The sequence below is a fragment of the Chanos chanos genome, chromosome 11 (assembly GCF_902362185.1).
Source record: "Chanos chanos chromosome 11, fChaCha1.1, whole genome shotgun sequence".
NCBI lineage: Eukaryota > Metazoa > Chordata > Actinopteri > Gonorynchiformes > Chanidae > Chanos > Chanos chanos.
In genome coordinates, this window is record NC_044505.1 from 10,701,740 (window position 1) to 10,729,508 (window position 27,769).

Genomic DNA, 27,769 nt, shown 5'->3' on the forward strand with positions numbered 1-27,769 from the left:
CATCACCATTTTTTGTTGATAATCTGTTTCTGTTTGTCTATACTATAGCTCAAGTTCATATACTTTTTCAGGAACCAAAAAAAAAAAAGCTAATCTATTTTATTCATTTCAGTAGAATAAAAGTTAATGATAAATAATTGCTTCTGGTATACTCTCTGAACCACTGTCTCTTGTGTCCTTCCACAGCCGCGTGTCCAGTGCTGTGTAGTGGTAATGGCCAATACTCTAGGGGGCGCTGTCTTTGCTACAGTGGCTGGAAAGGGACAGAGTGTGACGTTCCCAGCAACCAGTGTGTGGACATCCACTGTGGTGGCCATGGGATCTGCATTATGGGAACTTGTGTCTGTAACACAGGTTACAAAGGAGACAACTGTGAGGAAGGTAAGAGCGTAACTAACGTTACACTTCTACAAACAATCGCCAGTGCCTTCAGCCCATCAATCTAGAATGTTCCATTCAATAGCTTACACTTCTCTGACTCTCAAAATGAGGTCTTTGAGCCAAGCAGTTGAGTTCCATACCCGCAGTTGATTTGACTTTTCTGAAGACGTATCTTTAAGACACAGTTTTAGTAAATTCGAACGTGCTACAGGCTAGCATTAGAGCGAGTATGTGGAATAGCTTTGGGTCTCTTAGGACAGAGTCAAAAGGAGCGATTTATATTGTTTTGTTTTTTTTATCATCAAGAGCTTCATCATCCAGTCTCTTTGTCTTTTATCCCAACCTTTAGCTAGCTTTGCAATCGAGTCTCCAACCGCCTGAAGCTCCTATATCTACAGTTTCATCACCCACAGGTGGAGGGTTTTTTTTTAGATGTTTTATTAACTAGAACCTTCTGCGGTAGATCTGGAGCAGCAGCAGTTGCACCGAGCTTCAGGTTACGCGAAAACTCCACGGAAAGCTCTGGAGCAACGCATTAGCCCGCTACTCTTTCTCTCCTCGACTACTTCAGCCGTTTGCATGAGAGCACCCTCTTACATTACCCCATCAACGCCAGGCTGGATAGAGTGTCATAAACACGCTCGATCATTAGCACCTAGATCATAAGAGTTATTGATTTTTTTTTTTTTTTCATAACTGCGTCTTTAATGCCCTCGGTCTCGGCGGACAAGCGGCCGGAGATGGTGAAATCCGATCGGCAAACCTACCCCATCTTCGCGGGGCTCTTTTGGCTTTAATGAGGGATTCTCGCTTTCTCTTCGGCCATCAAAGGAAGCTTTCTTCGGAGTTGGCCTTTGATTACTCCACTGTCCCCATAATAATCATTAACCGCAGACTTAATAGCTCAGTATTCCAGAAACAGTTGCTATTCTCCACTTCACAGAGCGAATAATTGCGTTGATGTCTCTATTGATAACATTGGCCCAGTGGACGTGTGTTCTAGCGTTTAGCGTTATGCAAGGGAGGAGGAGGGGGAAAAAAAGGCCAGATTAGAATTGATTTGTTTCTTCTCTTTTTTTTTTCTCTTGTGGACTGATTAGCTAAATTAGCTTTGCGTGTAGCACGCGCAGTAGCGGAGCCGCTCAACCATCACACGCACTGGGGCAGCGCACTGTCGACCGTCTCGTGTAAGAAAGAGAGGTTCCGTTCTGTTTATTCGATGCCATTGATTTGTTTCAGCTCTTTTTCATTGTGAAGAGAGAGGGAGAGAGAGGGAGAGAGAGAGAGAAAAACACAGGCTAATGCTGTTAGCTAGGAGGGAATTCCATTTTCAGTCGTTGAGGCTGGGCTGATGAAATGCCAGCAAGTCAATGGCCTGATTAAGTCTCCTCTTCTCCTACACAATCAGGGGAATTAAGGAGAACTCAACCTCACACTCTCTTCTCCTGAGGCTTAGGCATGGACATGCACACACACACACACACATACATTCGGTCTCTCAAACACACTCTCTGGCTTCAATATACGCACACGTGCACATGAACACACACACACATATTTATTCTCTCAGATGTACTCACTGGCTTCACTGCCCATACAGACACACACACGCACACACACACACACACATTCAGTCTTTGAAACACACTCACTGCCTCCAATACATGTGCTTACACACACATATACACACACTCACACATATAATATGCATGCACGTGCAGATGGCCACATACACATATTTATTCTCTCAAAGACACTCACTGCCACACACACACACACACACACACACACAGGTACACACTGATGAACACACTTATTCACTATCTTAACCTCACAATCTCCTTTAAACAAGGAAGCCCACAGAAACACAGGCACATGCAAGTACACACACACACACACACACAGACACACCACACAGAAATACATTATAGCCCCTGTACCATCTGCAGCACACCACAATTTCTCTGTATTAGTACAAGCTGAAGTTGACACACTCGAAACTAAACATTAACAAGAGCCCTTCATCCAATGAGCTCCAACAAAGGCTGAACTATAACAGGTCCAATTGGGTCAAGAGTCAGCAGCACTTTACAGGATCTTTCTCATAACACCATAGGAAACTGGGCCAACCAGGCCCGTGGCTGTTCTTCTGCATCCAAACCCGACCGTCTAACACCTAAAACCTATACGCAGCGTGACAGTATTAGCACAGCAAATGATAGAGCTTTCCTGTAAGGTGAACCCACAACCTGTAAAACAGACACACCAGAACAGTGATCACACAGAACAAATGTAGTCTACAATGATGCGCTGTTCCACAAACCTCATTCACTTTCTCCTTTTCTTTTTTGTCTTTCTCTCTTTCTTTGTTTCACACGTGCTCCATCTCTGTCTCTCTTTCTCACTCTGTATCACACACACTCACATACACACACAAACACACCTACATTTTCTCTGCTCTCTGTCACTCTCTCTCTCTCTCTCACACACACACACACACACACACACGCGCACAGTGGACTGCCTGGACCCGTCCTGTTCGGGCCATGGAGTGTGTATTCATGGAGAGTGCCACTGTAATCCTGGTTGGGGAGGGACCAGCTGCGATGTTCTGAAGACCATGTGTCCCGACCAGTGTTCTGGCCACGGCACCTACCAGTCCGAGAGCGGAACCTGCACCTGCGACGCCAACTGGACCGGGCCCGACTGCTCCGTGGGTACGTCATCGCCCTCTCTAATCGGCCCATTACTGCATCATTTTATGCTGCCCACCCCCCGCCCTATGCTTTTGTTTATTCTGTGTTTGTTTTGTTTGACGCCATGAGAATATCTTGATTTGTCGAAGCACTTCCAGTTATGTTCTGAAACCTCTCCTCCATGTATCACATTGCTGTGTGAGCTGCTGGGAGACCTTCTAACTCTTTACCCCTTCAGGAAGAATTACTCTCTACTTAACCAAAAGCCACTGTGTGTGCATGTGTGTGTGTGTGTGTGTGTGTGTGTGTGTGTGTGTGTGTGAGTGTGTGTGAGTGTGTTTGTGTGTGTGTGTGTGTGTGTGTGTGTGTGTATGTGCGTGTGAGATAGGTCTAATAAGAGCTGTGAGGGACCCCTGGTGTTTAAGGGTTCACTCATAAGTAGTGCAGTCATTAGGCAGGGCAGTACTCTTGGCATCTTACAGTGTCTAATGAAAACATTATTTCACCCAATACCCTTTATACCCCCACCCAGCGTGTCTCCATCTACAGCAATACAATGCTGAACACAAGGAAGGGAAACTAGAGAGTACATCTCGCTCTTTCTCTCTTTTTCTCTCTCTCTTTGTCTCCTTCTTACCCTCACTTTCTGTCCTCATCTCTCTCTCTCTCTCTCTCTCTCTCTCTCTCTCTCTCTCTATTTATCTATCTATATCTCTCTCTATTAATTAAGCGTGTAACTTCAATTAGTTGTATTTTAATGAATTGGGTCTGTAGGCTGGCTCTCTGTCATGGTGCCAAACCTTGTGGTGTGTTAAGAGCCGATAAACTCCTTTTACATGGAGAGGAGACTTGATCAGATCAATGCGCTCTCCTCCAAATGCCTAGATAATATTAAATTAACCTCACTCTCCCTGGATACGAGAGAGAGAGAGAGAGAGAAAGAGAGAGAGAGATCTTCTCAGATTAATGGAGAAGATTTTAGTTTTTAGTACCCACTCAAAGATTTAAGTGTGACCTTTAGTTTTTGTGTGTGTACGTGTGTACCCAATTTTTTTTTTGTTTTTGTTTTTTTCACAAAGATTAATTCATCTGCCTAAAAGGAAGAGAAGAAAAGGCAATGAGAGAGAGAGAGAGTGAGAGGGTGGGTGAGTGAGTGAGTGTATGGCAAAGAAAGGGAGTGAGAGAGCTAGACAGACAGGAAGAGAGAGAGAGAAAGGGAGTAAGAGAGAGAGAGAGAGAGAGAGAGTGGCGTACTGCGGAGTAATTTAGATTGATGTACTGCAGTGGTAGTGGAGAAAGGAGGGAAAGGCTTGTTTCTGTTGGCTGTGTGTGCTGGAGCAGCTGTTCCTGATCTGTTTGTTTGTGTGAACTTTTCTCCCGGCATTCAGCCTCACTCTCATTCGTTCAATCAGTCCATCACTCAGAAAGAATGCTGGGGTGAACCACGATCTGCTCTGGGCCTGTCACAGGCTAAAACACATGCACACACGCACACACACACACACACACACACACGCACACACACGCACACACACACACACACACACACACACACTGAGTAGGAGTGCCGCTTCCTGCCCACCTGCAGGTTCTATAATGACAAGACGCCACAGGAGACCAGGCCCCAAGCTGTCACACACCTTCCCCAAGGGCTGCTGGGTATTTTTTTAGTTTTGTTTTGGTTTTTTTTTTTTTTTTTGTTTATTTCTTTTTTTTTTCCCCAAGTCTTCTACTTGGCTCTGACAAAGAAAGGGGGGTGGGGTGGGGCAGAGGGAATGAGAAAGTGAGACAGAGAAAAATGGAGAGAAAGAAAGATAAAGAGAGAGAAAGAAAGAGAGAGAGAGAGAGAGAGAGAGAGAGGACCTTTCGAGCACTACCTGTTCTAGGATGATCTGACTGTTCCTGGAGGGAAATTAAAACTTTAAAGAGAAAAACGAGAGATAGAGACATTATTACAATGTTATCTTATGCTATAAAAGAAATGAATCTGTGCGGTAAGGGAGAAGACACAGTCCTTTGTTTACAGTGCTAAATTAATTCCTGTTGAAATCGTGTAATTTTATGCGAAGCATTGTTCCCTAATATGCATCATCAATACAATACCTCAGTCTGTAAACAAGTAAACAATTAAACAAGGGTTTGGACGGAGATTAAAAGAAAATATAACTGTGCCAAGAGCGAAATGAAATGAGATGAAATTGGGTTTTTTTGGCGAATGCCGTCTCCAGACAAGCCCGGACTTCTAGCCTTTTTACAAGGGTTTCACACAGGCGAGAACTGATTGATTTATCAGAGCTTGATTTGTCTGCCTGTGTGTGTGTGTGTGTGTGTGTGCGTAAAAGGCATCATGGGAGGCCTTGTCTGCAAAATCTGGGCAGAAAGTTCAGGGTGTCAGCTTAGATAGCTCCTCGTGGTCTTACACACACACACACACACACACACACACACACACACACACACTGTGGCTGACAGGATTTAAGAAATGTCAGCTTTATGGAGTGTTGGGTGAAACGGTGCAGACATACCTGCCCTTGTCAGACCACCAAAAAAAAACAACCACGTCCTCCCATTTTAACCCACTCACCCACACCTCACACACATACACACACACACACGCTCAGCTTTTTGTCACAGCGGGACTCCTCAAATATCTATTTCCTGTCAAGACTTTTTCTCACTTTAAGATGATAACTCGGACATGTTGACCTAACCCTTCTCTCTGTGTGTGTGTGTGTGTGCGTGCGTGTGTAACAGAGGTGTGTGCAGTGGACTGCGGCTCTCACGGCGTGTGTATGGGGGGGAGCTGTCGCTGTGAGGAGGGCTGGACGGGCTCAGTGTGTGATCTAAAGGCGTGTCACCCACGCTGTACCGAACACGGCATCTGTAAGGACGGCAAGTGTGAGTGCCACCAGGGCTGGACCGGAGAACACTGCACCATCGGTAAGCTCTCTCTCTGTCTCTCTCTCTCTCTCTCTCTCTCTCTCTCTCTCTCTCTCTCTCTCTCTCTCTCGCATACACACACACACTGTACCTTAATATTCATATATACACAAAATTAAGTGCACACTAAAGCACAAGCATACACACACACACACAGGTCTGTCTTCCCAGCCACCCTCCACTGTTCACCCCACCCTCTGACCGTGGGCCGGTCAAAGCACTTTTATTGGTGTGTACCAAGCCTTTGAACTCATAGTGTTTGATCCCTCTTTTCTATCATCTTTTCTTTCTTTCTTTCTTTCTCTCTTTCTCTCTCTCTCTCTCTCTCTCTCTCTCTCTCTCTCTCTCTCTCCTGCCTCCTCATCCCTTCAGTGCTTGCTCTTAGCAGACCGGGTTTGTCTGTGTTTGTTCTGCCTTTAACTGGTCCTCAGTGAATGCCCTGACCTTTGGCATTTATCAAAGTGTTGGCATTTCAGACAGATGCAGCCAATTATAGGGGAAGAGACATGTGCTGCCACTCTGAGCTCGTTCACAGGTGCCACGTCTGAGCGGGAAAGAGAAAAAAAAAAAAGTGGACCAGTGACAAAGACTGCCACAGAAAAAAGAAAAAAACATGTTTTTGAGCGCTTTACGCTTGTTTATTAACATTAGATGGGAGCAATATTTACATACATCTGAAACATGAGCAATGCAACAGAGTCCCATTTAAAGAAAGTAAACATTTTGGTTTTTGTTTGTTTGTTTGTTTGTTTTTGTTTTTGGTGGAGCGATTGCCACTGAGCTTGAAAATGGCCGATTAAATGCTTTCGCATTCTGAACAGTTTCCCGGGAAACCTCGGCCAAATGAATATTTGAAATATTACAATGACTAAAGCCTTTTCCCAATTCTCCTCGACGCTCCGATTCCTTGTGGCCTTCCTCTTTTAATTAACAGGATAATTCACAGTTTGGATGAAGACTCTTTAAGGCATTCGTGTAATGTTTGTTTTGTATTTATTCAACACATGAAGTCCTGTTAGAATTTTAATGACTAAAACAGAACAGGGCACAAAGTAAAGGAACCGCGTACAGGCACACGGCTAGTTATTCAAATACATCAAACGCTTATTTGATTGATGTCTGGTTTCCAGATTTCTCCTCAAAAGCAGCCGAACCGAATCGTATGTTTGCTTTTTGGCTAAACCAGCAGTTCTCACTCTATCAATCAACTGCGAGAGCTTGGCTATAATAAACGTGTCTTAGATTACCTGAGAAATTGCACGCGAACCAAAGATATAGAGAACTCAAATTTGAATCATCATTCAGATCATGTCAGTTATGTCATGCCTATGCCATGCTACGCTACATGTTAGCTTAGCTAATAACATCTAGTTAAAAAGCCCTCTTTAGGAGGAGAACGTTTTGTTTTTCTTTTCTTCTTTTTTTTTTTCTTTTTTTGGCATATTCATGTTTTTCAGCCGTATGACACCTCATCGTTCATATATCTAATTCCTTCTGGGAAATTTCTACTTTATCGGCGGCCACATATGGCGATGAGGCGGTGTTGTTGGCGTTTGTCCGCGGCCAGCTCTCAGCAGGATAACGTTAGGCGTGCTATTATTCAGCCGGAGTAATTACAAAGGGGAGTCTCGTTAGCAAACAGGTCTGTTTCTCCGGGCATCTTTATTAGAGTCTGGACCTTATTTTTGTCATTAATCTTCTCCGTTAGTATAGTTAGAGCCTAATTCCGTTGTTGTTTTCTAAAAAGCAAATCCGCTAGTGAGAACGGCTAGCCAGACTCGCACACAAATACACCCACAACACGTTCACACACATTCTCTGCGTTCCTAAATGTTTTTGTTGGATTAATTGCATCTGATTGGACTTAAATAGTACAAGGAAGCTTGATAAGGATGTCTGTTTTGAAATTGAGAAGCAAAACAGCTATTTGTCATCGATTTTCACCTCGGACAAGGACGGATGAAATATGACATGGCGAAGGCATGGAGAATGAGTAAGATGGAAATCACTGATGACTGGCCCAATAAAGTGACCTGTGTGCCCTACAGATTTCCCAAGTGGTCCAGAAAAATAATAACGACACTCAGGTCACTTTGTGACATTGCTGATGTTGTGTCCTTAAAAAACATGTTTTTGTCCTTGATCAGAGTGTGTGTGTGTGTGTGTGTGTGTGTGTGTGTGTGTGTGTGGGTGCGTGGGTGGGTGTCATAAGACATATGACACCTCATATATTATGTGTGTCAAAGTGAGGTAGGGGGTCTTTGAGCTGAGTAAGGAGGGCTGGGGGGGGGGGGGTAGATTGACCTCCACAATAGGAAGAACAAAGAAACAACAACCAAAAAAAATCCATCTGTGTGTGTGTGTGTGAGTGTGTGTGTGTGTGTGTGTGTGTTTTACCTCTGTTAATTCACAACGTATCACCAGCTTTACAGTTTTATGTCAACAAATTCCAGCATGCTTACACAATGACTGGCTTTTTTGCAGACACAAGCTTGCGCGCATACAAACACACGCACACACACACATACACACAGACATGCGCATACACATATACATATTTCCCCAGCGTCTTCAGTCTCACAGCTTATCATACATGAACAAACGCAGATGCTGTTCAGTGTCATCGCTTATCACACATACACACACACACACACACGCACACACACACACACACACGCACGCACATAAGACCTGTAATTTCACATAACATAACCTGCTCCAGCATCCACGATTTACTGGTCTATTGAGGCGCTAGTTATAGCTTTCTTCCCTTTTTTCTCCCCCCACCACCACTGACGAATGTACGTGTTACGTCTTACAATACAGAGAGAGTGAAAGAAAGGAGAAATGAGCCTCACGCAGCTCCGGAGAAAACAAGCGGCAAGGCATTCTCCGCTAAGAGTCTCTTTCACCTCTGATAGAGTGGTTTGAATCCAATTGCGGGCGGAGCCGTGAATCGAACCCAGCTGCAGTCATTTAAAACACATCAAACCACTTGTCTCCTCATTGTTTGACTGGCAGAGGCCTTTATATATAACTACACAGAGTCGCTTTAGGAAGAGTTTAAACGAGAGAACTCGACGACACTCATTCATTTCTCTGTCTCTCTTTTCCCTGTCTCTCTCTCTCTCTCTCACTCGCCCACCCACTCATTCACTCTCTCTCTCTCTTAAGGTAGAGATGTGCTTTTCAAAATGACCATTTGATTCATGGTCTTGTCTGAGAGTTGTTAACTTGATTCTGCAGGTTTAGTCAAATGGAGTTGCCTCACAAACACGCCCAGATGAATGCCTGTCACCGCGGCTAACGCGCTCCGCTCTTCTCGGACAAAAACAAGCTGAAATGAACTCTGGCGATTGGTGCTTTTCTTCGAAGCAAATTGTCAAAAAACGCACGTTGAAAATCTTCACGAGAATGACCACCTCAGTATGCAGAAAAACTACACAGCAGAAAGGAAGCAGGGCAGCGCATCGTAACAAAACATGTGACAAACACATTAGCAATCCACCCGGATACCAGGATGCTAATCTCCTGGAACAGCAAAGTTCTATTCATAAATCAAGCTGTTTATTTAATGTCTAAAAAACGTACCTGTCCTTCAGATACCCCTTTTCATGACACTGGGGCACTTTTTTTTTTTTTTTTTTTAATTTTAGTCCTTTACATTGATGCATAAAAGATTCTTTACCTTTGAAGAGTCAATGGAATTGAAGAAGAAAAAGTCTTGTTGCGTGGTCTCTCTCTGGGCAGATGTTTGGGTGCATGGCTACGTGGTTCATTAGGACCAGGGCATTTTCTGGCCTCTTCATCAGTGACACTGTTCTCTCTCTTTGAGCTCTGAGTAAGGTCTGGATTAATGCATACTGCTCTGACACATCAGTCAACACTGCAGGGGCTTCTCCGCCAACATCCGTCTGTGTGTGTGTGTGTGTGTGTGTGTGTGTGTGTGAGCACATGCACCGCAGGATGTCAAAGGATCATCTCATCTCATCTACCTTTTCCTCTTCTTTTCCTACCTTTCCAACCCTCCAAAATCGTTCCCAGCGCTCAAATGCGTTCATCCTCCTCATCTTACACACGCTCACACACATAAACACTGAAGTACACCCACACGAAGCAGATCCAAATGCAATTAGACATATGTACACACACAGCAACAATATGTTGACACTGATACAAATAGCTTGTGGCACATACACACACTCACCTCAGTGATGATGCACGCGCACACACACACACACACACACACACACGCACGCAGACATTCACTGCACACATATACTCACAGAACCTAATTAAAATCTCTGATACACTTTCACAGACATACACACACTTACTCCCTCCCTCCCTCTCTCTCTCTCCCTCTGCCTCACCAGTCTTTCAACCCTCCATCAGTATAAATCAGAAGTGACTGAGATGATTGGGGCTGAAAACTCAGACTGAGCGGTCAAGAGCAGTTTAAACATCTCAGAATAATCATTCCCCTGTCTTGCCTTGCTTAGGAATTAATGCGTCTCCTTTAAACCCAAATATCTCAATAGACTTAAATATAGAAAAGCAGTGCAGAGAAAAAAAATCTAGTCAGTCTAATATATTTCCCATCATTAACGTCTCTCTCTCTCTCTCTCTCTCTCTCTCTCTCTCTCTCTCTCTCTCTCTCTCTGTCTCTCTCTCTCTCTCTCTCTCTCTCTTTTTTTTCCCCCTCAGTCATAGTCCAAACCCCTTCATAGCTTAGTCAGCGTTACTTAAACAAATAGTCATGGGATGAGACTGGCGGCTTTGCACGGACGTGTGGCGGGTTTTACTGGCAGTTGATTGTCATCGAGGAAGAGGTGAAGACCTCACTGGTCTGATTAAAGTCTACGCCGCTCTCTCCAGAGAACGAGGTTTACCTGCAGCTATAGGCACTTAAATCAGTCTTTAGCTTTACATAGCCAATTAAGATAATGTAAATCAGTCGAGAACTCCCCCATCTCTCTCTCCCTCTTCCTCTCTCTCTCTCTCTCTCTCTCTCCCTCTCTCTCTCTCTCTCTCTCTCTCTCTCTGGCTGTCTCCCCTTCTCTGCAGAGAGACTATGATTGAACTGGTTGGACGTGATGTATAATTGTTTCCAGATTAATGTCACTTTAATCAGTGTTCTTTGAATCAGCCTGCAAATAATGAAGCATTGATGTCCATAAGGAGATGATTAATTCTCCTTCTCTTTCTCTCTCTCTCTCTCTCTCTCTCTCTCTCTCTCTCTCTCTGCCTGTGGGTGTGTGCGTCTGTGTGTGTGTGCATCAATTAGTGAACAAATGACTGGCCTCAGTGGCAAGGTTAAAGCTGTTGGTGCGTGTGTGTGTTTGTGTTGCCTACTGTGAAGTATTTTTTAGGGTTGCTATGCATGCAGGCCAAGAAACTGTCCTGTATGCTGCTTTCCCTCTTACAGACAGACACACACACACACACTCGCACATACAGACTCACACACTCAGACACATAGACACATACAAACAAACAACCAAACATGTGCTCACACACACATTCACATTGTTTTACAGACACACATAAATATACAAATATCAGCACACTCCAACACACATACACACATATTCTTCTTCTGAAACCATAATCGGTCTAATGACGACATGCCATAACAGTGCCGTGCACCGATGTTAAAGGTGACCTTTTATTTAATGGGAGAATATTTTGACTTAGCATATGTAATGTTATGACAGAACACACCGGGGACTTCCCAAAGCCTTGTCATGAGTCATTACACACCACGAACAAGACGACTTCTCGCCGCCTTCCCATGCTGCGTATCAGAGTTTATCCGTATTAACACGCACGCACACTCACACACACACACATTTACACACACACATTTACACACACAAAACTCCCTGTCATGTTGAAGCCGTAGAGGTGAAAGAATTGATGTGATTACATGTGAAAGTCATGTAAGCATATGAGCCTCAGACACACACAATCTATATTACCACTGTAAAAATAGATTTATGGAAAAACACATCAGTCAGCAACCCCAAAACACATTTAATCCAGCCTAGCATCATTTTTCTTCTTTATGTCTGAGAAACTACAGTTCCCATGATGCTGTCTTGGAGTTGCTCTTTGGCTAAGGGGTATTTCCTGGTATTTAATAGGGTGGTCAGAATGACATTTTATTCATCCTATATTCCACTCTTTGTCTCCCTGACGATCATGGTTTGTAATTTCATAAACATAAAGTATTATGTTGTGGTCTGGCGTTAGATTGAAAGATGACTCATTGTCTTAAAAAAAAAAGAAAGAGAAAGACAAATTCTGAACAGCTTCCCAAAAGACCTGCCATCTTTCATCACTCTCTCTTTCTCCATTTAGCATAATTCAATTTAGCTCTGTTCAAGACAAAAAAAAACCAAAACTTTATTGGCATGCTCTCATGTTAACATATTCGCCAAAGGATACGAAATAACATTTAACATATGAAACAACGTTTAGAAGACATTTAGCTAAAAGAAAATATAGAAATAGCAAATGCCCCCCCCCCACCACTCTTTTTCTCTCTGTCTCTCTCTCTTTGTATGTTATGTGCATATGTGGTGGTGTAAGGTGATTTGACGTGTTGGCAAATTTCCTATCTTGCTGACGAAACTGTTCTTAAAAAATCTGCTCTCTTTTTTTCTCTCTCTCCTTTTTCTTCTTCTTCTTTTTTTTCTCTCCTCTAAAGCTCACCCGGAGACATATGTCCAAGGTACCGTGTCTTCTCTTCCTTTCCCTCCTCTCTGTGCTGCAGTTCATAGCTTATTGTAACGCACTATGACATCACAGTAACCTATTCTCTCTCTCCCCTCCTCCCTTTCCATGTATGCGTTCTATTATTCCTCTGATTGGCTGTTTTCGTCTTTTTAAAGACAGGCAAGAAACTCAATGCCACGTCCTCTTTGCTCAACTGGGCAAAATGCGGCTAGAAACAAAATTGCTGAACGGTGCAGTTTTCTTCTGAAAATACAGCGGTTTAGCTTGTTTGTTTTTCTGCTGTCACTGTTCTGCCCTGAACGTCTGCAGCTATTACCACGTTAAAACAACACTGGCCAAACTTTCCCCCGTACACAGCTGTAAATGCTGAGTATCGCCAACAGAGTAATCCACTGTGAAACATTCTAACTAAGTCTGGATTTTGATGCTACTCTAATGTAAACCTAAACCTGGACAACAGAGAGTGTATTCAACTCTGTTTCAATTCAGTTCAGTTCAAATCGATTCAATTCAGTTCAATTCAATTCAATTCAGTTCGATTCGATTCGATTCGATTCGATTCGATTCAATTCGATTTGATTCGATTTGATTCAATTCAGTTCAATTCAATTCAATTCAATTTAAATCAACTCAGTTCAGTGTTGCTGGTATAGCTGTGTTTAGGAAGGACATTGCATCAGCAAGCCCATGGTGACAATGGCAAAGAGAGAGGTCATTTAGCGCCATAAGGGGTATTCTTCTGGTGGAACTAGAAAATGACTCAAGACTGGAATATGACTAATTGCCATCTGTTCTTATCAAATTTACTTTTGAAAACTGTGGGATTGCATGTCAAAACAAGAGCTATTTCAAGTGAATACTTGTCATTATGTTTAACTGTGCTTATTTTAAATGGTAAAAGTTGTGTGTTTCCATCTACAAAGTATGTTTTTTGTGTTGAATATGTGAAGGGAGAAATCAGGCATATTAAGTCAGCTTGGTTCCTCCGTCTGATAGGAACAGAAAGCTTTTAATAATATTTTTTTTTTGCCTTTATTTAAATGTCTTTGATTTTTATCATCTCTTTGACGGAAAGCCATTCCGATGTTGAAAAAGGATGAGATATGTCTTAGTTTGCAATGAACAGATTTTCCCAGAATGCCCACCTTCCAAACGGAGTCATCTGAACACACAATACAACACGACTTCATCTCAGTCCCACTGTTCTCTCTCTCCCTAGAGTCCTCCTTCCCCCCCCTCTCCCCTCCTCTCCTCTCCTCTCCTTCCCTCTGCTGTTTGTCTATCTGAAAGAAAAGCTCTTTTATGCAGACTCAAGTGTTGAGTTTTTTGTTTTGTTTTGTTTTGTTGTTTTTTTGTTTTGTTTTGTTCATTTTCTTTCCCAAATTTTTCCTCCTTCCTGGCCCCATGATAGGAGAAAGGATAGGATTCAAAGGTAATTTCATACTTACAGCAACAGGGGAGATTGTCACAGGCAATCACTCTATCACCCCACTGTCTCTCTCCCTCTCTGTCTCTCCCCACACCTTCTCTCTCTCTCTCTCTTTCTCTCCCTCTACCTGTTTCCTTACTGTTTTCTTTTTCTGTTTTCTCTCTCTCTCTCTCTCTCTCTCTCTCTCTCTCTCTCTCTCTCTCTCTCCCTCTGCCCCCTGTACTCTCTCTGTCTTTCTTTCTCTGTCCCCCTCCTATGTCTTGAAGCACGATGTCAACTTGTCTTTGTTACAGTCTCCTCTCTGTTTTTTTTATCGTGGTCCTTTTTATCTGGTTATCTCATCCTTGTACGTCCTGACCAAAAAACGCTCACGCATACACACACACACACACACACACACAAACACACACGCACACCCACACACGCACACACGTCCCCACACCCCTCCTCCTTCACACACACACACACACAGACACACAGACACACAGAGACACAGACAGACAGACATACGAACACGTGTGGTCCTGGTGTTCTGTCGGGAATCCTGTGAGTTCTGTCTCCATGCATCCACACCCTGAACCGCCCCTCTCCCCTCCCTCCCCCTCCGATGTTTGTTAGCCTTCAAATCCGCTGCTCTGCTTCAATACACCCCCTCCTGGCCTTCTCGCTTTCTCCGATTCCGTCAGGCGGAATGTGACCCGGGCAGAAAGTATAGGGTAGGAGGCGCAGGGGCGCGCTCATAGGAATCCTCTCTATACTTTGTGCTAGGACTCTGTGTGCTGTAGCTTCACATGAATGCGCCGTGATTCACAATCTTCCTCCTTTTTGTTTTTTTGTTGTTTTTTTTTTTTTCCCTTTTCTTTACATAAATTGGACTTGTCATTTTATTCTTATTTAATGGCGCGGCTAAAAAAAAAAAATGTACGCGTTCATAATCTTACTTTGGTCGGCTTTTTTGATTCGACTGCAATCAGACATCCACAAGTTGTTGTTTTTTTTCTGCTCTTTTTCTCTTTCTTCCTTTTTCCTTTGATTAGATCAACAAAACGCCTTTGGTTTCTAATGAGAGAGTACAAGGGTTTGTCGGCCTTAACATCCATGTGAAATTACAGTGTTTTGTGCATTTTTCAGTAGGCCTGTCTGAAGTCCAGTGTCGATCTATGTTCACCTGACCTTTGGTTTTCATTCAGTATGGTTCAGTGTTTATCTGTTATCGGGGTTGTTTTCCTCCATCTGTTCTCACATAAGCCAAAGGAAAAATGCTCTCCAATCCCACATTTGAGGACAAACTTATAGCTTATGCATACACATATGGAAATTTATTCACAGACAAACCTACAAACTACGTCCAAACCTACTTTTCTGCACACGCACACACTCACACACACACACACACACACACACACACAAAGGTCTTTTGTAGTGTAAAGGTCTTTTGTAATGCATAGAGACACGGTCTAACTTTATCTCTCTCTCTCTATCTCTCTCTCTTCCTTTCTCTGTCTGTCACTCACACACACACACACATACACACACAGACACACACACACACACACAGGTGATGGATGTTGGTGTGTGTGACAGCTGCGTTTCTCTTTACAGAGGGTTGTCCTGGACTGTGTAACAGTAATGGGCGGTGCACGCTGGATCAGAACGGCTGGCACTGTGTCTGTCAGCCGGGCTGGAGAGGGGCCGGCTGTGACGTTGCCATGGAGACGCTGTGCGCTGACGGCAAGGACAACGAAGGAGGTGAGGGTCACCTATCATCTTGCTGAATCTTAAATAGAAACAAGAGGGTGAACAGGTGTTTGTGAGTGCGTGCGTGCGTGCGTGCGTGCGTGCATGTGAGTGTGTGTGTGTGTGTGTTTGTGTGTCGGTTATCTCACTAAACAATGTCATAGCCCTCAGACATCCGATACACCAGATCATACTGTGAGCGCTTACAAACATTAACATGGCTTACACAATTCAAATTCACGTAACATAGCTCGCTCTCTCTATAAGTTTGGCTTGTTCCCCAGCACACAAATTACGATTTTTCTATCACTGCATCCAAGAAGAAATGTCAAGACAGCCACCTATTCACAGTAAAAAAGGCTTTCCCTCAACACAAACTTTCCACTCATTTACATCAAAAAAAAAAAAAAAAAAAGCGTTGCCTGTCAAGAGACCGTCGAGCTGTATTGGAGACACGCCCCCAAGAGTGAGGGGAAAGAAGTGAGGGAAATTCCAGAGTTAAGTGGACCGAACTACACGGAACCTTTCCTGTCCTCCTTCAGCCATCTCCCCCAATCACACTTCAGTTCTCTCTCTCCCTCTCTCCCTCTCTCTCTCGACCGGGAATGCAGCCATGCCTCACAGTTAGACAGATGTCAAGGGAGGACTTTGACAAAAGAAGAGAACATCTCTATTTGCCTTTGCATGATTTTGAATCTAAAATGACAACTTCGCTCAAGGGGCCAAAGCTAACACAAAAGCCAGAGGCTCCGCCCCCTCTCAGCAGAATTAAACTGAACTGTGCAAAAAAAAAAATTATATAATATATGATAATATCATAAAATTCAACACTGCAGTATAATTTGTCCTGATACTTATTTATGGGGGGGGGGGGGGGGTCAGAAAAAAGACCAGTTCAGATTAGAAAGATTAAGATTAAGTTCTATCCAGACAACTCCTAACACAGGGGTGATTTTGCAACCTGTTTGTCTCTCTTGGCTGTGTGAAAACGAAGCACCAAGTCTCCCCTGTTACAGCCGCTTGTCAGTTATCCCTCATGTTTGATTATACAGATCTGCAACTAATGCAACAGAGTACTGGAGCCCAGATATCTGTACTGTATGGATAGATTTGTGTCTCTCACAGCTCTAGGCTATCAGTGATCATCTCCACCATAGTGTAAACCCATTTATCAGTGACGGGGAAATAAATAAAATCCACACTTTACTCTGAGAAAGGCTGATGCCGAAGATACACATGCTTTGGCCCACAGCATTTTCAGCGTTTGAACTTTTCTTTTTCTGCTTTTTACCAATGATTCACAGCTGGCATCGGAGAGAGAGGGAGAGAGAGGAAGGAAAAAAAAAACAGGTTCAGGAAAAGAAGACAGAATGTGTTTTTATGCTTTTTGCTCAAATATTTACTGTACATGATGTTTCTTTTTGGGGTTTTTTTTTTTGTTTTGTTTTTTGTAAAATTCATGCAGGGTAAAATGGTCAGGTGCTCTCATATTTGACTTTTCTGTATTTAGCGGTTGGACAGACACAGGGGCTAAAGCTCGTAGGAGTTTTGAGAAGAGTTTTACTGAATGGTTTTTGAATGAGAAGTGATTTGTGGTGACAGATCTCACATGAAGTTGTCCGGCTCTTTTGGCAGGAGACAGGGGTTTTGCCCATAAAGAAAAATAAACAATCGAAGGCTGAGCCTCCCCTAACCACAGGACAACAGAGTACAACTGTTAGTACAGGGCCTCACTGGAAAAGAATTAGTCTCCCACTGATCTGTGTGTGTGTGTGTATGTGTGTGTGTGTGTGTGTGTACATGTGCTCATGCTGTGGTGGTCCTGCTTGATTCCAAGTTTGTACGAGCGTACGCGTGTGTGTGTGTATGCGTGTGTGTGTGTGTGTACGCGCGCGCGTGTGTGTGTGTGTGTGCGTGTGTGTGCGCACGCCTGTGCGTCCATTTGTGTGAGTGTGTGTGTGTGTGTGTGCGTGTGTGTGTGTGCGCGTGCGAGTGTGTACGCATATGCGCGCGGGGTCAGGCCGCATTCTTTACGACCCCCCTGGCGGCAGCATGCCAGATGTACGCTGGGCTTTTTATAAACTAACTGAGACGGATGGCAGAGGTTTATGGTGCTTACCTGCGGGAGAGCAGATCTCATTTCCACACAAAGCATTAACCAGCTGTTTGCTGGAGAGAGCTGGTGGAAGGGGTGGGGGCCGAGAAAATGAGGTATGAAGGCAAAAGAGAGGGAGGGAACACTTGAAAGATGGCATCAGACAGAGAAATGTTTTGAACATAGCTTGAGGGTGTTTTAGGCTTTAATAGTTTGTTTGTTAGTGTGTGTGTGTGTGTGTGTGTGTGTGCACGTGCGGGTGAGAGAGAGAGAGAGAGAACTTTGTACCAGGGGGCATGTTTGCAGAGAACTGAAGGGGTCCACACGCGGGAGTGCCATTAAAGTATTTTACATAAATGTAATGTCAGATGGTATTACGATAAAAGCACATTAAGGAGAAAACATAAAGAAGCCATTGTCTCTCTTTTTCTATCATACATGAAGGACATAATGATCTTTGAATGCAGTGGACAATCACTGGTCATTCATTCATTCAAAGTCAACTTTATAGGAAAGAAAACTTAGTAAAATGCATTACTTGTGTTGTGCTGTGCTATAAATTGATTGGCTCTCAGGTGATGCCATGTGCTGTAAATTGATTTGCTCTCTGGCGATGCCCTGTGCTTTAAAGTGATTGGCTCTCTGGTTCACAGATGGTCTGGTGGACTGTATGGATCCTGACTGCTGCCTGCAGAGCTCCTGTCAGAGTCAGCCGTACTGCCGCGGTTCGCCCGACCCCGCTGACATCATCAGTCAGAGCCAATCGCCTTCACCGCAGCAGGTCGCCCAGTCCTTCTACCAGCGAATCAACTTCCTCGTCGGACCTGAGAGCACTCACGTTATCATGGGAGAAAACCCCTTCAACAAGAGGTCAGTTCTAACTGTGCATGTATTGTGTGTCTGCGTGTGTGTGTGTGTGTGTGTGTGTGTGTGTGTGTGTGTGTGTGAGTGTATGTGTGTGTGTGTGTATGTGTATGTGTGTGTGTGTGTGTTTGTGTGTGTGTATTGAATGAGCTGAAAGTAGCATGAAGTGCTTTACTGTACTTTACACTTCAGAAATCAAATCACTACATTTGAGCTCTTGAAGATATGAAACATCCAAGCAGTTGTTTCTCCTCTCTTATGTTAAAACAAACAAACAAACAAACAAATAAACAAACAAAAAGTCCCTGGGCCCTTCTCTCCTGTGTGAAATTCTCACTGTTATGATGATTAGACAGGGGTTCTCAGAAAGAGGAGAATAGACTGTAAGACAAAGACTGTCAGAAAAAGCAGATTAGCACATGACAATTGTCTAGCAGTGAGAATTCAGACAGAAATGCTATTAAAAGAATGACCCCATAGAGCAGTTCTGTATAATCATAATTTATATAGTGGCGGGCTGGTTTATGGAGCTTCACTGGTGAGGGCTGGATTCCTCGATGCGCCAAAACAGTGTCTGTGCTGATATCATGGTTACTCTGATTGACTTTGACAATTTTCCTGGCCCGTTCCATCTTCAGATTAACCTCTGGATCACCTGGCCACGAACTCCTGCATCAGTGCACTCTGAGATCTTATTGTGTTTGTGTCAGCATGAAAATAATGCTTCAAAATGAATCTCCCCAAACATCGTGCCAACTAAATGATGCGTGTGTATGTGTGTGTGTGTGTGTGTGTGAGAGAGAGAGAGAGAGAGAGAGAGGGAGAGTGAGGGAGTGGAGAGGGTAACAGGATCAGGAACATGAGGAAAAAATGTTCTATATTTTGGGGGACCCCATCCCCACAACTTTTTCTGATTCCACAAGATCAAGAATGGGTGTTGTATGTTTATAATAATTCCTCTCTTTAGACACTTTGTATAATTCAGGGTATGAACAGTTAGGTGTTGTGTGAATTGAAAAGTTGTTCTTCTGGTTGCTTTTGAGAACAAATCCCCACTGTGAAAATGAGAAACCTCCCATCGGGTCCGGCCTTTACGGCCGTTTGAGGAATGTCGTCCTGTTGCCTTGGCGACAGTTATGTGGCCAGACCTTGAATGAACTGCATGACCCAGAGCACACAGAGAGAGAGAGAGAGAGCACAGAGAGAGAGAGAGAGAGAAATTGAAAAAGAGCAGAAACATTAGTGACTCTGAATTGGATGTTGCGCTGATCAGTCCTGGGGTCATTGTAATGAAGTCTTATTGATATCTGTGTCCCCCCCCCCCCCCCCCCCGAGGTTTTGCAGAAGCTTTTAGGTTCTTAATGCATCAGATGCAAAGAGATGCAGATACGAGTTAAAGAAACAGTTTAGTCGCTTTATTCAAGTCATGCCATTAAGTCATTCAAGGCAAGTCATTCGTTTCTTTGACTTTTCCTTGAACGAGAGAGTCGAAAAAGATGTGATGTTTGAAAAGAGCTGGTTGTCGTCCTTAATGTGGCAGAGAGAGAATCTCCACTTCATATCTTATGAAAAATGATTGCAAAGTGCATAGGGGTTGATGTGGGTTATATAAACACTTTTTCAGCATTAGTATAAATCAGCACCCACCAGAGTAAATGCACTTAAAAAAAAAAAAATGGGGGGGGGGAACAGTTCTTTCTGACAAGTAACTGTAACAGTGTGGGTGTTAATGATTATAAAATAACTCTGAAATGACCTTTCTAGAACTGCGGGAACTTTTTTTTTTTTTTTTTTGCTACAGAAAACAACATTAAAACATTTGCCGTACAACCAGGGAGAAGTGAGGTTTACATACCGCGTACTCTCGTTCGTGAAACGTCTTCCGTGGCACGAAAATCATTTTGCCTACGTGAAACATTTTATTTCTTCTAAGAGGCCGCACGTAATAAACAGATGTGTAGTCGTCTGAACTGTCACAGATAACAAGAGTTTCGTTACATTGTATCCTGACCATCTTTTTTTTTTTTTTTGTAAAGAACATTTGAAAAGGTTGAGTAGTGTTGAGTAGTGTTCATCTGAAAGCATTTTCTCCCCCCTTCTCCTCGGTTTTCCTCAGGCTCCTCTTGGTATTTTCGAGACATTTTGCGCACTGTACAGATTTGAAATTTAAATGTCCCTGCTCTACGCCTGTCCGTTACTGGATTGTGGGCAAAAACGCGATGAGACTGTATGGAGACTTTGTTATTTTTTTTGTTCCATTTTAAAAGCACATAAGGACATAAGCTGACCTTTCGAGTTAATTAAAATGCGCGTGAATCGCGTTTACGTTTGAATAATAATTAATTTATTCATCTTGATCTCACGCCGCGTGCATGTGCTCTCGAGAGATTAAAATCTCACGGACTTTGGTTCAAATTAATCTCAGAAATTGCTAGGCAATTCTGATGTTTGTCTAGATAGCTAACTTGATTATACACAACAAACACTGCGAGTGTGCCCGTTTCGGAATAACCAACATGTGGGAGCATGCGTTTGGCAATACCTCAGTGGTCAGATAAGAGCTGATTATTCGATAAAGTAGGCACAGGATAATGTGATTTCAAAACAAACTTTGACACTGGGCGCAGGAGACATCTGCGTGGAATAATAGCATTTTGCCGGAGAGACTTTGTTTGGCAGTCGTCGTAACTAACGTAGAACATGTGTATGGACTTTGGTCATGCTTTCCGTTAACCTTCAAAGATCTAAAATAACTCCTGGCTAAAGCGTGTCTCCAAGGCATCAGCATATGAACAAACATCACTCTTGCAAAGGAAAGGTTTGTAAAAACAGTTCTTAGAAATATTTTTAGGAATAGATTGCCACCAGTGGACTTAAAGTGTACTTTCATGAAGATTAGAAACATGCGGAACAAAAAAAACCCAACCCCCCCCCCCCCCCCCCCCCCCCAAAAAAAAAAACGACGCAGTGTGGAATCAGTTCCAAAAAAAGCTGAGATAAATGGACAGTTTGAAGCTCCTCAGATTTACTTAATAAACTTAATAAACAAACTGTAATATACCGTTTTGTTTTCTTCTCACGAGAATATTCCAGTTCTATTTCATCATCTCCTGTCTCCGCCCCTTCTCTTGCTAACCTTTGTCAAAAACAGCGTTATTCACCCTTGTTCACCATAAAAATGTCCCTGTTTGGAGACAGAGATTGCGATAGAAAGAGCTCAGAGAACCGTTTTAAGTGCAAGACACGGCATTTATGCCGGTCTCTGTCAAGCACCACAATGTCCCCTCTTTGAATTACCGATGTTCTGGATGTAGCGGTACAGCAAGAGGAAACCGCCGTCCCGTTGCCCCACCTCCCACCCCCAACCCTACCACCTCTACACCCACCCCCTCACTTTGAACAAAAGTTAAAAGTGAGCTCAGACATTTCTGGACAAAACTTTTTTTTTCTTTTTCTTTTTCCTTTTCTTTCTCTCTCTCTCTCTCTCTCTCTCTCTCTTTGTCTCTCTCTCTCTCTCTCTTTTTTTTGTGGCACCTCAGGCTAGAGCTTAATGGCAGCATCGGTGTCAGCGGGGCGTCGTGTGAAAACACACTGAGTCACACCGAATCATTTCATCTTCTCCAACTCTCCGTATGCCAGTCAGCCATTGCTCAGATGTGAGCAAGGTTTCAATTCACCCTTCAAAAATGAGCCAAGACTCTATGAGACCAGCCAGAGGATTTTATTTTTGACCGTTTTCTCTCCTGTGTATCTTAACTCTGCTGTTTAGCCAAGCCAATGTGAAGGAATGAGGTATATATATATACTTATATAGATATATGTGACCCGAAACACATCTGAACTCCCGCAGAAACAAGAAATGTTTTGAATGGATTACACTCCTGGATGCTGGTTACATAGAGCAGACTGGAAGCTGTGAGGTCACAGAGGCAGAAGGTCTGAGCCGTATCCACTGTCCAAGAGACAGGCGGAGGCTGCAGCTGCAACACCATCCTGGCTGGAGGTGCAGTTAACCCAGACTGGCCTCAGATGGTGGTCCAGCTGTATCTGGCCATAATTCATGTGTTGAGAATATTATCACTGCGAAAGAAAGAAATAAAGAAAGACAAGGCGAAAGACAAGAAACCCTCCATCACCACCCCCCATTCAAACCAAATGGAACATCTCTGTAACACCCGAGAGAAGACCTTGATTTAAAATACACAATAACTGCCCTCTTAGGATCAGATTTGGTCAAGTCAAGCCGAAAAAAAAGAAGTTGTTAGTGACACACCAAAATACAGCTTTTTCTGTCACAACACCCATTGTAATGGTTTATGACTTGTAGAGCAAATGGCTTTGCTTGGAGTGAAAACAAAACTAAACAAAAAATAAAAATAAGAAAAGATGAGCGTTGTGTGCTCCGGGAGGTGGAGAGGAGAGAGGCTTTAAGGAGGGTGAATTACTGCGTGCTTTTAGAACGCTCAGGCTGTAATCGGTGACGCCTACCTCCATTGTTTTATGGCCACACACAAAGCAAATGGGACGACATGAATTATGGGTACATTAAGAGGATGCTGGGTTATTTATGGGATGTTTACCTGGCCCATGCAAAGGCTGGATCAGAGGGACGTAGAAAGAGAAAAGAAAGGAGCAGGGGAGGGTGTTAAAACTGGGCTGTGTCTCATTATCTTACTTGGTTCCTTTTTACCTTGTCTCCTTTTCCACTAAAGTCGCCGCAGTCCTGAAGGCTACATTCTCAGAGGTCGAACATGTTTAAATTCCAACTATTGATCACAAATAGCACGCGGCTGCCTTCGAAACCGCCAGTTATTCCAGGAATTAAAAAGAGAAGCGTTAGGAGAAAAGGGAGCAGAGGCGAATTGGGACGGGGCCTAGACAGTCAAACACGCTTCAGATATTTATGTTACCCAGGGCCGGCTGGATCAAGTGTAGTTGTGCTGATTAGTCTCTCCTGAAAGCGGTAATGACCCGGAAAATCAGACACAAAAGTACAGTGGAGGGTGTCCTTGGCCCTCAGAGAGAAGTGACTATGTTGAGAAAGCACACCCATTGATTAACCGCCGACATCAATCTTTCCCTTCGACAACCAAGCACGATTTTATTTCTTCATTTGGTTATTGCTGTTCTGGGGGGGGAGGGGGTTTGTTTTGTTTTGTTTTTTGGGGGGTTTTTTTTCCTCGCTTCCGGCATCTGTTTGCTATGTAATTAATTGGCCTCTCTGTGAGATTCCTGTAGCGTGGAGACAAGCTTGATGAGAAGAATTAGAGCCAATATGATGTTGGTAAATCAGTCACTGCCTGCCTATGAGATGTGATGAGACACAAGATGAAAGCATAACTTGAAACTGAAGGAAAGACCAGAGTCTCAAGCCCTGTTAACAGACTTCACAGAGTCAAATGTGTTACAAAACATGACGCTCGCTGAAAATGCACACTGACAATGGCTTTGAATGTGTGTGTGTGTGTGTGTGTGTGTGTGTGTGTGTGTGTGTGTGAGAAAGAATGAGAGTTTATGTTAGAAAAGCCACGTTTGCTGACATTGTAAAACTAGATTAATGTACAATCCGGATGGCCCAGCTGTAAATCTTGAAAGCCGATGTTGGTGGAGTGTATGTGTGTGTGTGTGTGTCTCAGAGTTCTTAGGATCTAAAATAATGGGTGTGTGTGTTGGTGTGTTTGCCTTTCAGCTTGGTATCCATCATCCGGGGACAGGTGCTGACTGCAGATGGGACCCCTCTCATCGGAGTCAACGTGTCGTTTGTACATTACCCAGACCATGGCTACACCATCACACGGCAGGATGGCATGTAGGTTCAGCCTACACATACACACACTCTCTCTTTCTCTCTCTTCACCTGTCTCTCTTTCAGATACATGCAAACACACAGACATATATGCATACACATACACACACTCTCTCTTTCTCTCTCTTCACCTGTCTCTCTTTCAGATACAGGCAAACACACAGACATATATACATACACATACACATTCTCTCTCTCTCTCTCTCACTCACACACACACACACACACACATATCTGCACACACACAGATACATACACACACACACACACACACACACAAAAAAATGACACATACACATCTTCCTCTCCCATATACAGGCAGACACACCCACACATGATTTTATGCAACTTATTATGCCAGAATTGATTTTTTTTCCTACATTTTTATTGACAACTTGTTTCTGTTTACATATTTCTGAGTTGCATGCGGAGGTGTTTGCTTGTATTGGTCCACCCACGAACATCTGCGCATGTGTATTTGTGTGTGTGTGTGTGTGTGTGTGTGTGTGTGCGCGTGTGCGTGCGCGTGCATGTGTGCTGCTGAACGTATGTAAGTGTGTGTGGTTGTGTGTGTGTGTGTGTGTGTCTCCACACGCCTGCATGTCGTTGCTCGCAGCGAATCTCCCAAGATCATCTTGTGCAAATGTCTATGGACAGAGTGCCATTTTACCAGGAGAAAGAGGGGGCCCTGTTTAAAATGCATTAGATTTACAAGGGCAAAATCAATCAGCGAATGAGCCCGCTCTTCCACACGCTGTTAAAACAGCTCCCTCGGTTATTCTAGCCAGAGCCTGCTAACTTATTACGGCCGAAGCAACGGGCGCGGGCCGCGCTGCTACGGTAAGGACGCGCTTTCAGACAGCCCTTGGCTAAACGAGACAGCGTAGACAGGCAGGACGGGATCGGCGGAGTCCGGGCTGACTCGCTCCGGAGAGCTCATAGACGCTGATAGAGAGCCTGTGAGCCAAGACGGGTCGATCAGGGGTGAGCAGGAGGGGGGGGGGAGGAGGAGGAGGGGAGGTGTTTGCTCCCTTCGCAGTGCTGCAGAGGAGATGGACCGAAACTGGACAACTCAGCACCGGCCCTTTAAAAAAAAAAAAGAGAGGGAGAGAGAGAGAGCACGGATGAGCTTGGCAGAGTGAGAGAGAGAGGGAGAGGGAGAGAGCAAAGGATGGTGATGAATGGATAGAGGGTTTTTTATTGGAAGGGAGGGAACAGAGGAGAGAGAGAGAGAGGGAGAAAGAGAGATATATCCAGATTGAAGGAGGGAATGTAAAGGAGGGCAGATGAAAGAGAGAGAGAGAGAGAGAGAAAGATTTAGAGAGGGTGAAATGGAGTCAGTACGAGATTAGGCTTTTCAGCCAGCTGTTATACCTTTTGACCCTGTACCACGGGACTGGTCTGAAAAATGGCAGTGAGTAATCAGGCCTGGACGCCTTCCTTATCCACTTAGGAGAGTCATAACACGCACACACAGACAGGCACGCACACACACACACACACACACATACACACACACACACTCACAAGTAGGAGTTACACAGCTGTTTGGTATTCATGTACCGTTCACATTTGTGTCGTTTTGTGTGTGTGTGTGTGTGTGTGTGTGGTGCATTACAAATGTGAACAGATTTGTGCGAGAAAATGCGTTTTGTCTACTCAATCAAGGCCCTCCCTGCAGCAAGCAGAAGAGCTGAATATAGGACAGTAGGAACAGGCCCTTCCTCATTTCTAAGCTAATCAGTCTCTTCAGGCTTGCCCCGTGTGAAAAGACAGAAAGAGAGAGAGAGAGAGAGAGAGAGGGAGAGAGAGAGAGAGAGAGAGATAGAGAGACAGAGAGAGAGAGAGAGAGAGACAGAGAGAGAGAGAGAGAGAGACAGAGAGAGAGAGAAAGAGACAGAGAGAGAGAGAGACAGACAGAGAGAGAGAGAAAGAGACAGAGAGAGAGACAGACAGAGAGAGAGAGAAAGAGACAGAGAGAGAAAGAAAGAGACAGAGAGAGAGAGAGAGACAGACAGCGAGAGAGAGAAAGAAAGAGACAGAGAGACTGCCAAAGGGAGCTTTTGTTTAAACGCGATGCAGTAATAAAAAGAGTGGTCGCATTATCGTACATTTTTCACAATGCCAGCCTCTACATCAGGAATGAAAATAATAAAGGGAGGAAAGAAAGTGTTGTGTCTCACATCGACAGTAATGAAGGCGAGGTGTACGGAGAGAGAGGGGAGACATTAAACGAGTAAAGAATCACCTTCCCTCATGCTTAATTCATATTAGTCATCCTGCTCTGGATCCTCCCTCTTTTCTATCACCTCTCCTTGATCTGACAAAGAAGAGAGAGGAAAAATGAAATGCAGTGTATGTGTTTGTGTTCGTGCGTGAAATGCTGAGAGATGTACAGGTCACAGCTGTGTTTGTGAATGATAAACAAATGTATGTGTTTCCCAAATTTATGCTGAAAGCGCTTTCTTTTTCCGTACAGATAGCGCGCCCGGAGTAGCGTGATTTTAGCTTGTGTGGTGGTGGTACTGGTGACATATCAGCAAGTATATGTTTGTGTGTTTGTCTGCTCTTGTGTGTATGTGTGTGTGTGTGTGTGTGTGTGTGTGTCTGTATGTGTGATGTCTCTGTCTCTCTAAACCAATGAAATCTCTTTTCTCTCTCGAGGTTTGACATTCTGGCCAATGGAGGCGCTTCTTTGACGCTGAGCTTCGAGCGCGCTCCGTTCTTGACGCAGTACCGGACCGTTTGGATCCCGTGGAACGTGTTCTACGTCATGGACACTTTGGTCATGAAGAAGGAGGAAAACGACATTCCGAGCTGCGACCTGAGCGGCTTCATCCGGCCCAGCCCCCTCATTGTGGCCACGCCCCTTTCCACGTTCTTCAGGTCCTCCCCCGTGGACGGTCCGATTATCCCAGAGACACAGGTACCGTTTGAAGAACCGTTAGAAGATCAGAACTTTTAAGGCATCTGGGAGTACTTTACATTCAGTACAGGCACGTCAACACAGTGTATCCCACAGAAAACACTTCGCCAGATCAGAGCATATTGGTTTTTATGGTGAGAGAGACTGAATTTGG

The 27,769-nt window shown here is 43.9% G+C and overlaps 1 protein-coding gene across 2 annotated transcripts in view; it reads left to right on the forward strand.

The window, feature by feature from the left end:
- tenm3 (teneurin transmembrane protein 3) overlaps positions 1 to 27,769 on the forward strand; it is a 192,915-nt gene that overhangs the window by 122,458 nt on the left and 42,688 nt on the right. Inside the window, exons 9-17 of one of the 2 annotated variants that reach the window (XM_030787892.1) lie at positions 187 to 381; positions 2,898 to 3,098; positions 5,832 to 6,017; positions 12,730 to 12,753; positions 14,170 to 14,190; positions 15,790 to 15,936; positions 18,673 to 18,889; positions 24,573 to 24,692; positions 27,354 to 27,615. In XM_030787892.1, the coding sequence (XP_030643752.1) occupies positions 187 to 381; positions 2,898 to 3,098; positions 5,832 to 6,017; positions 12,730 to 12,753; positions 14,170 to 14,190; positions 15,790 to 15,936; positions 18,673 to 18,889; positions 24,573 to 24,692; positions 27,354 to 27,615 (1,373 nt within the window). The remainder of the gene's footprint in view (positions 1 to 186; positions 382 to 2,897; positions 3,099 to 5,831; positions 6,018 to 12,729; positions 12,754 to 14,169; positions 14,191 to 15,789; positions 15,937 to 18,672; positions 18,890 to 24,572; positions 24,693 to 27,353; positions 27,616 to 27,769) is intronic. The other variant, XM_030787893.1, reaches the window with a different exon arrangement.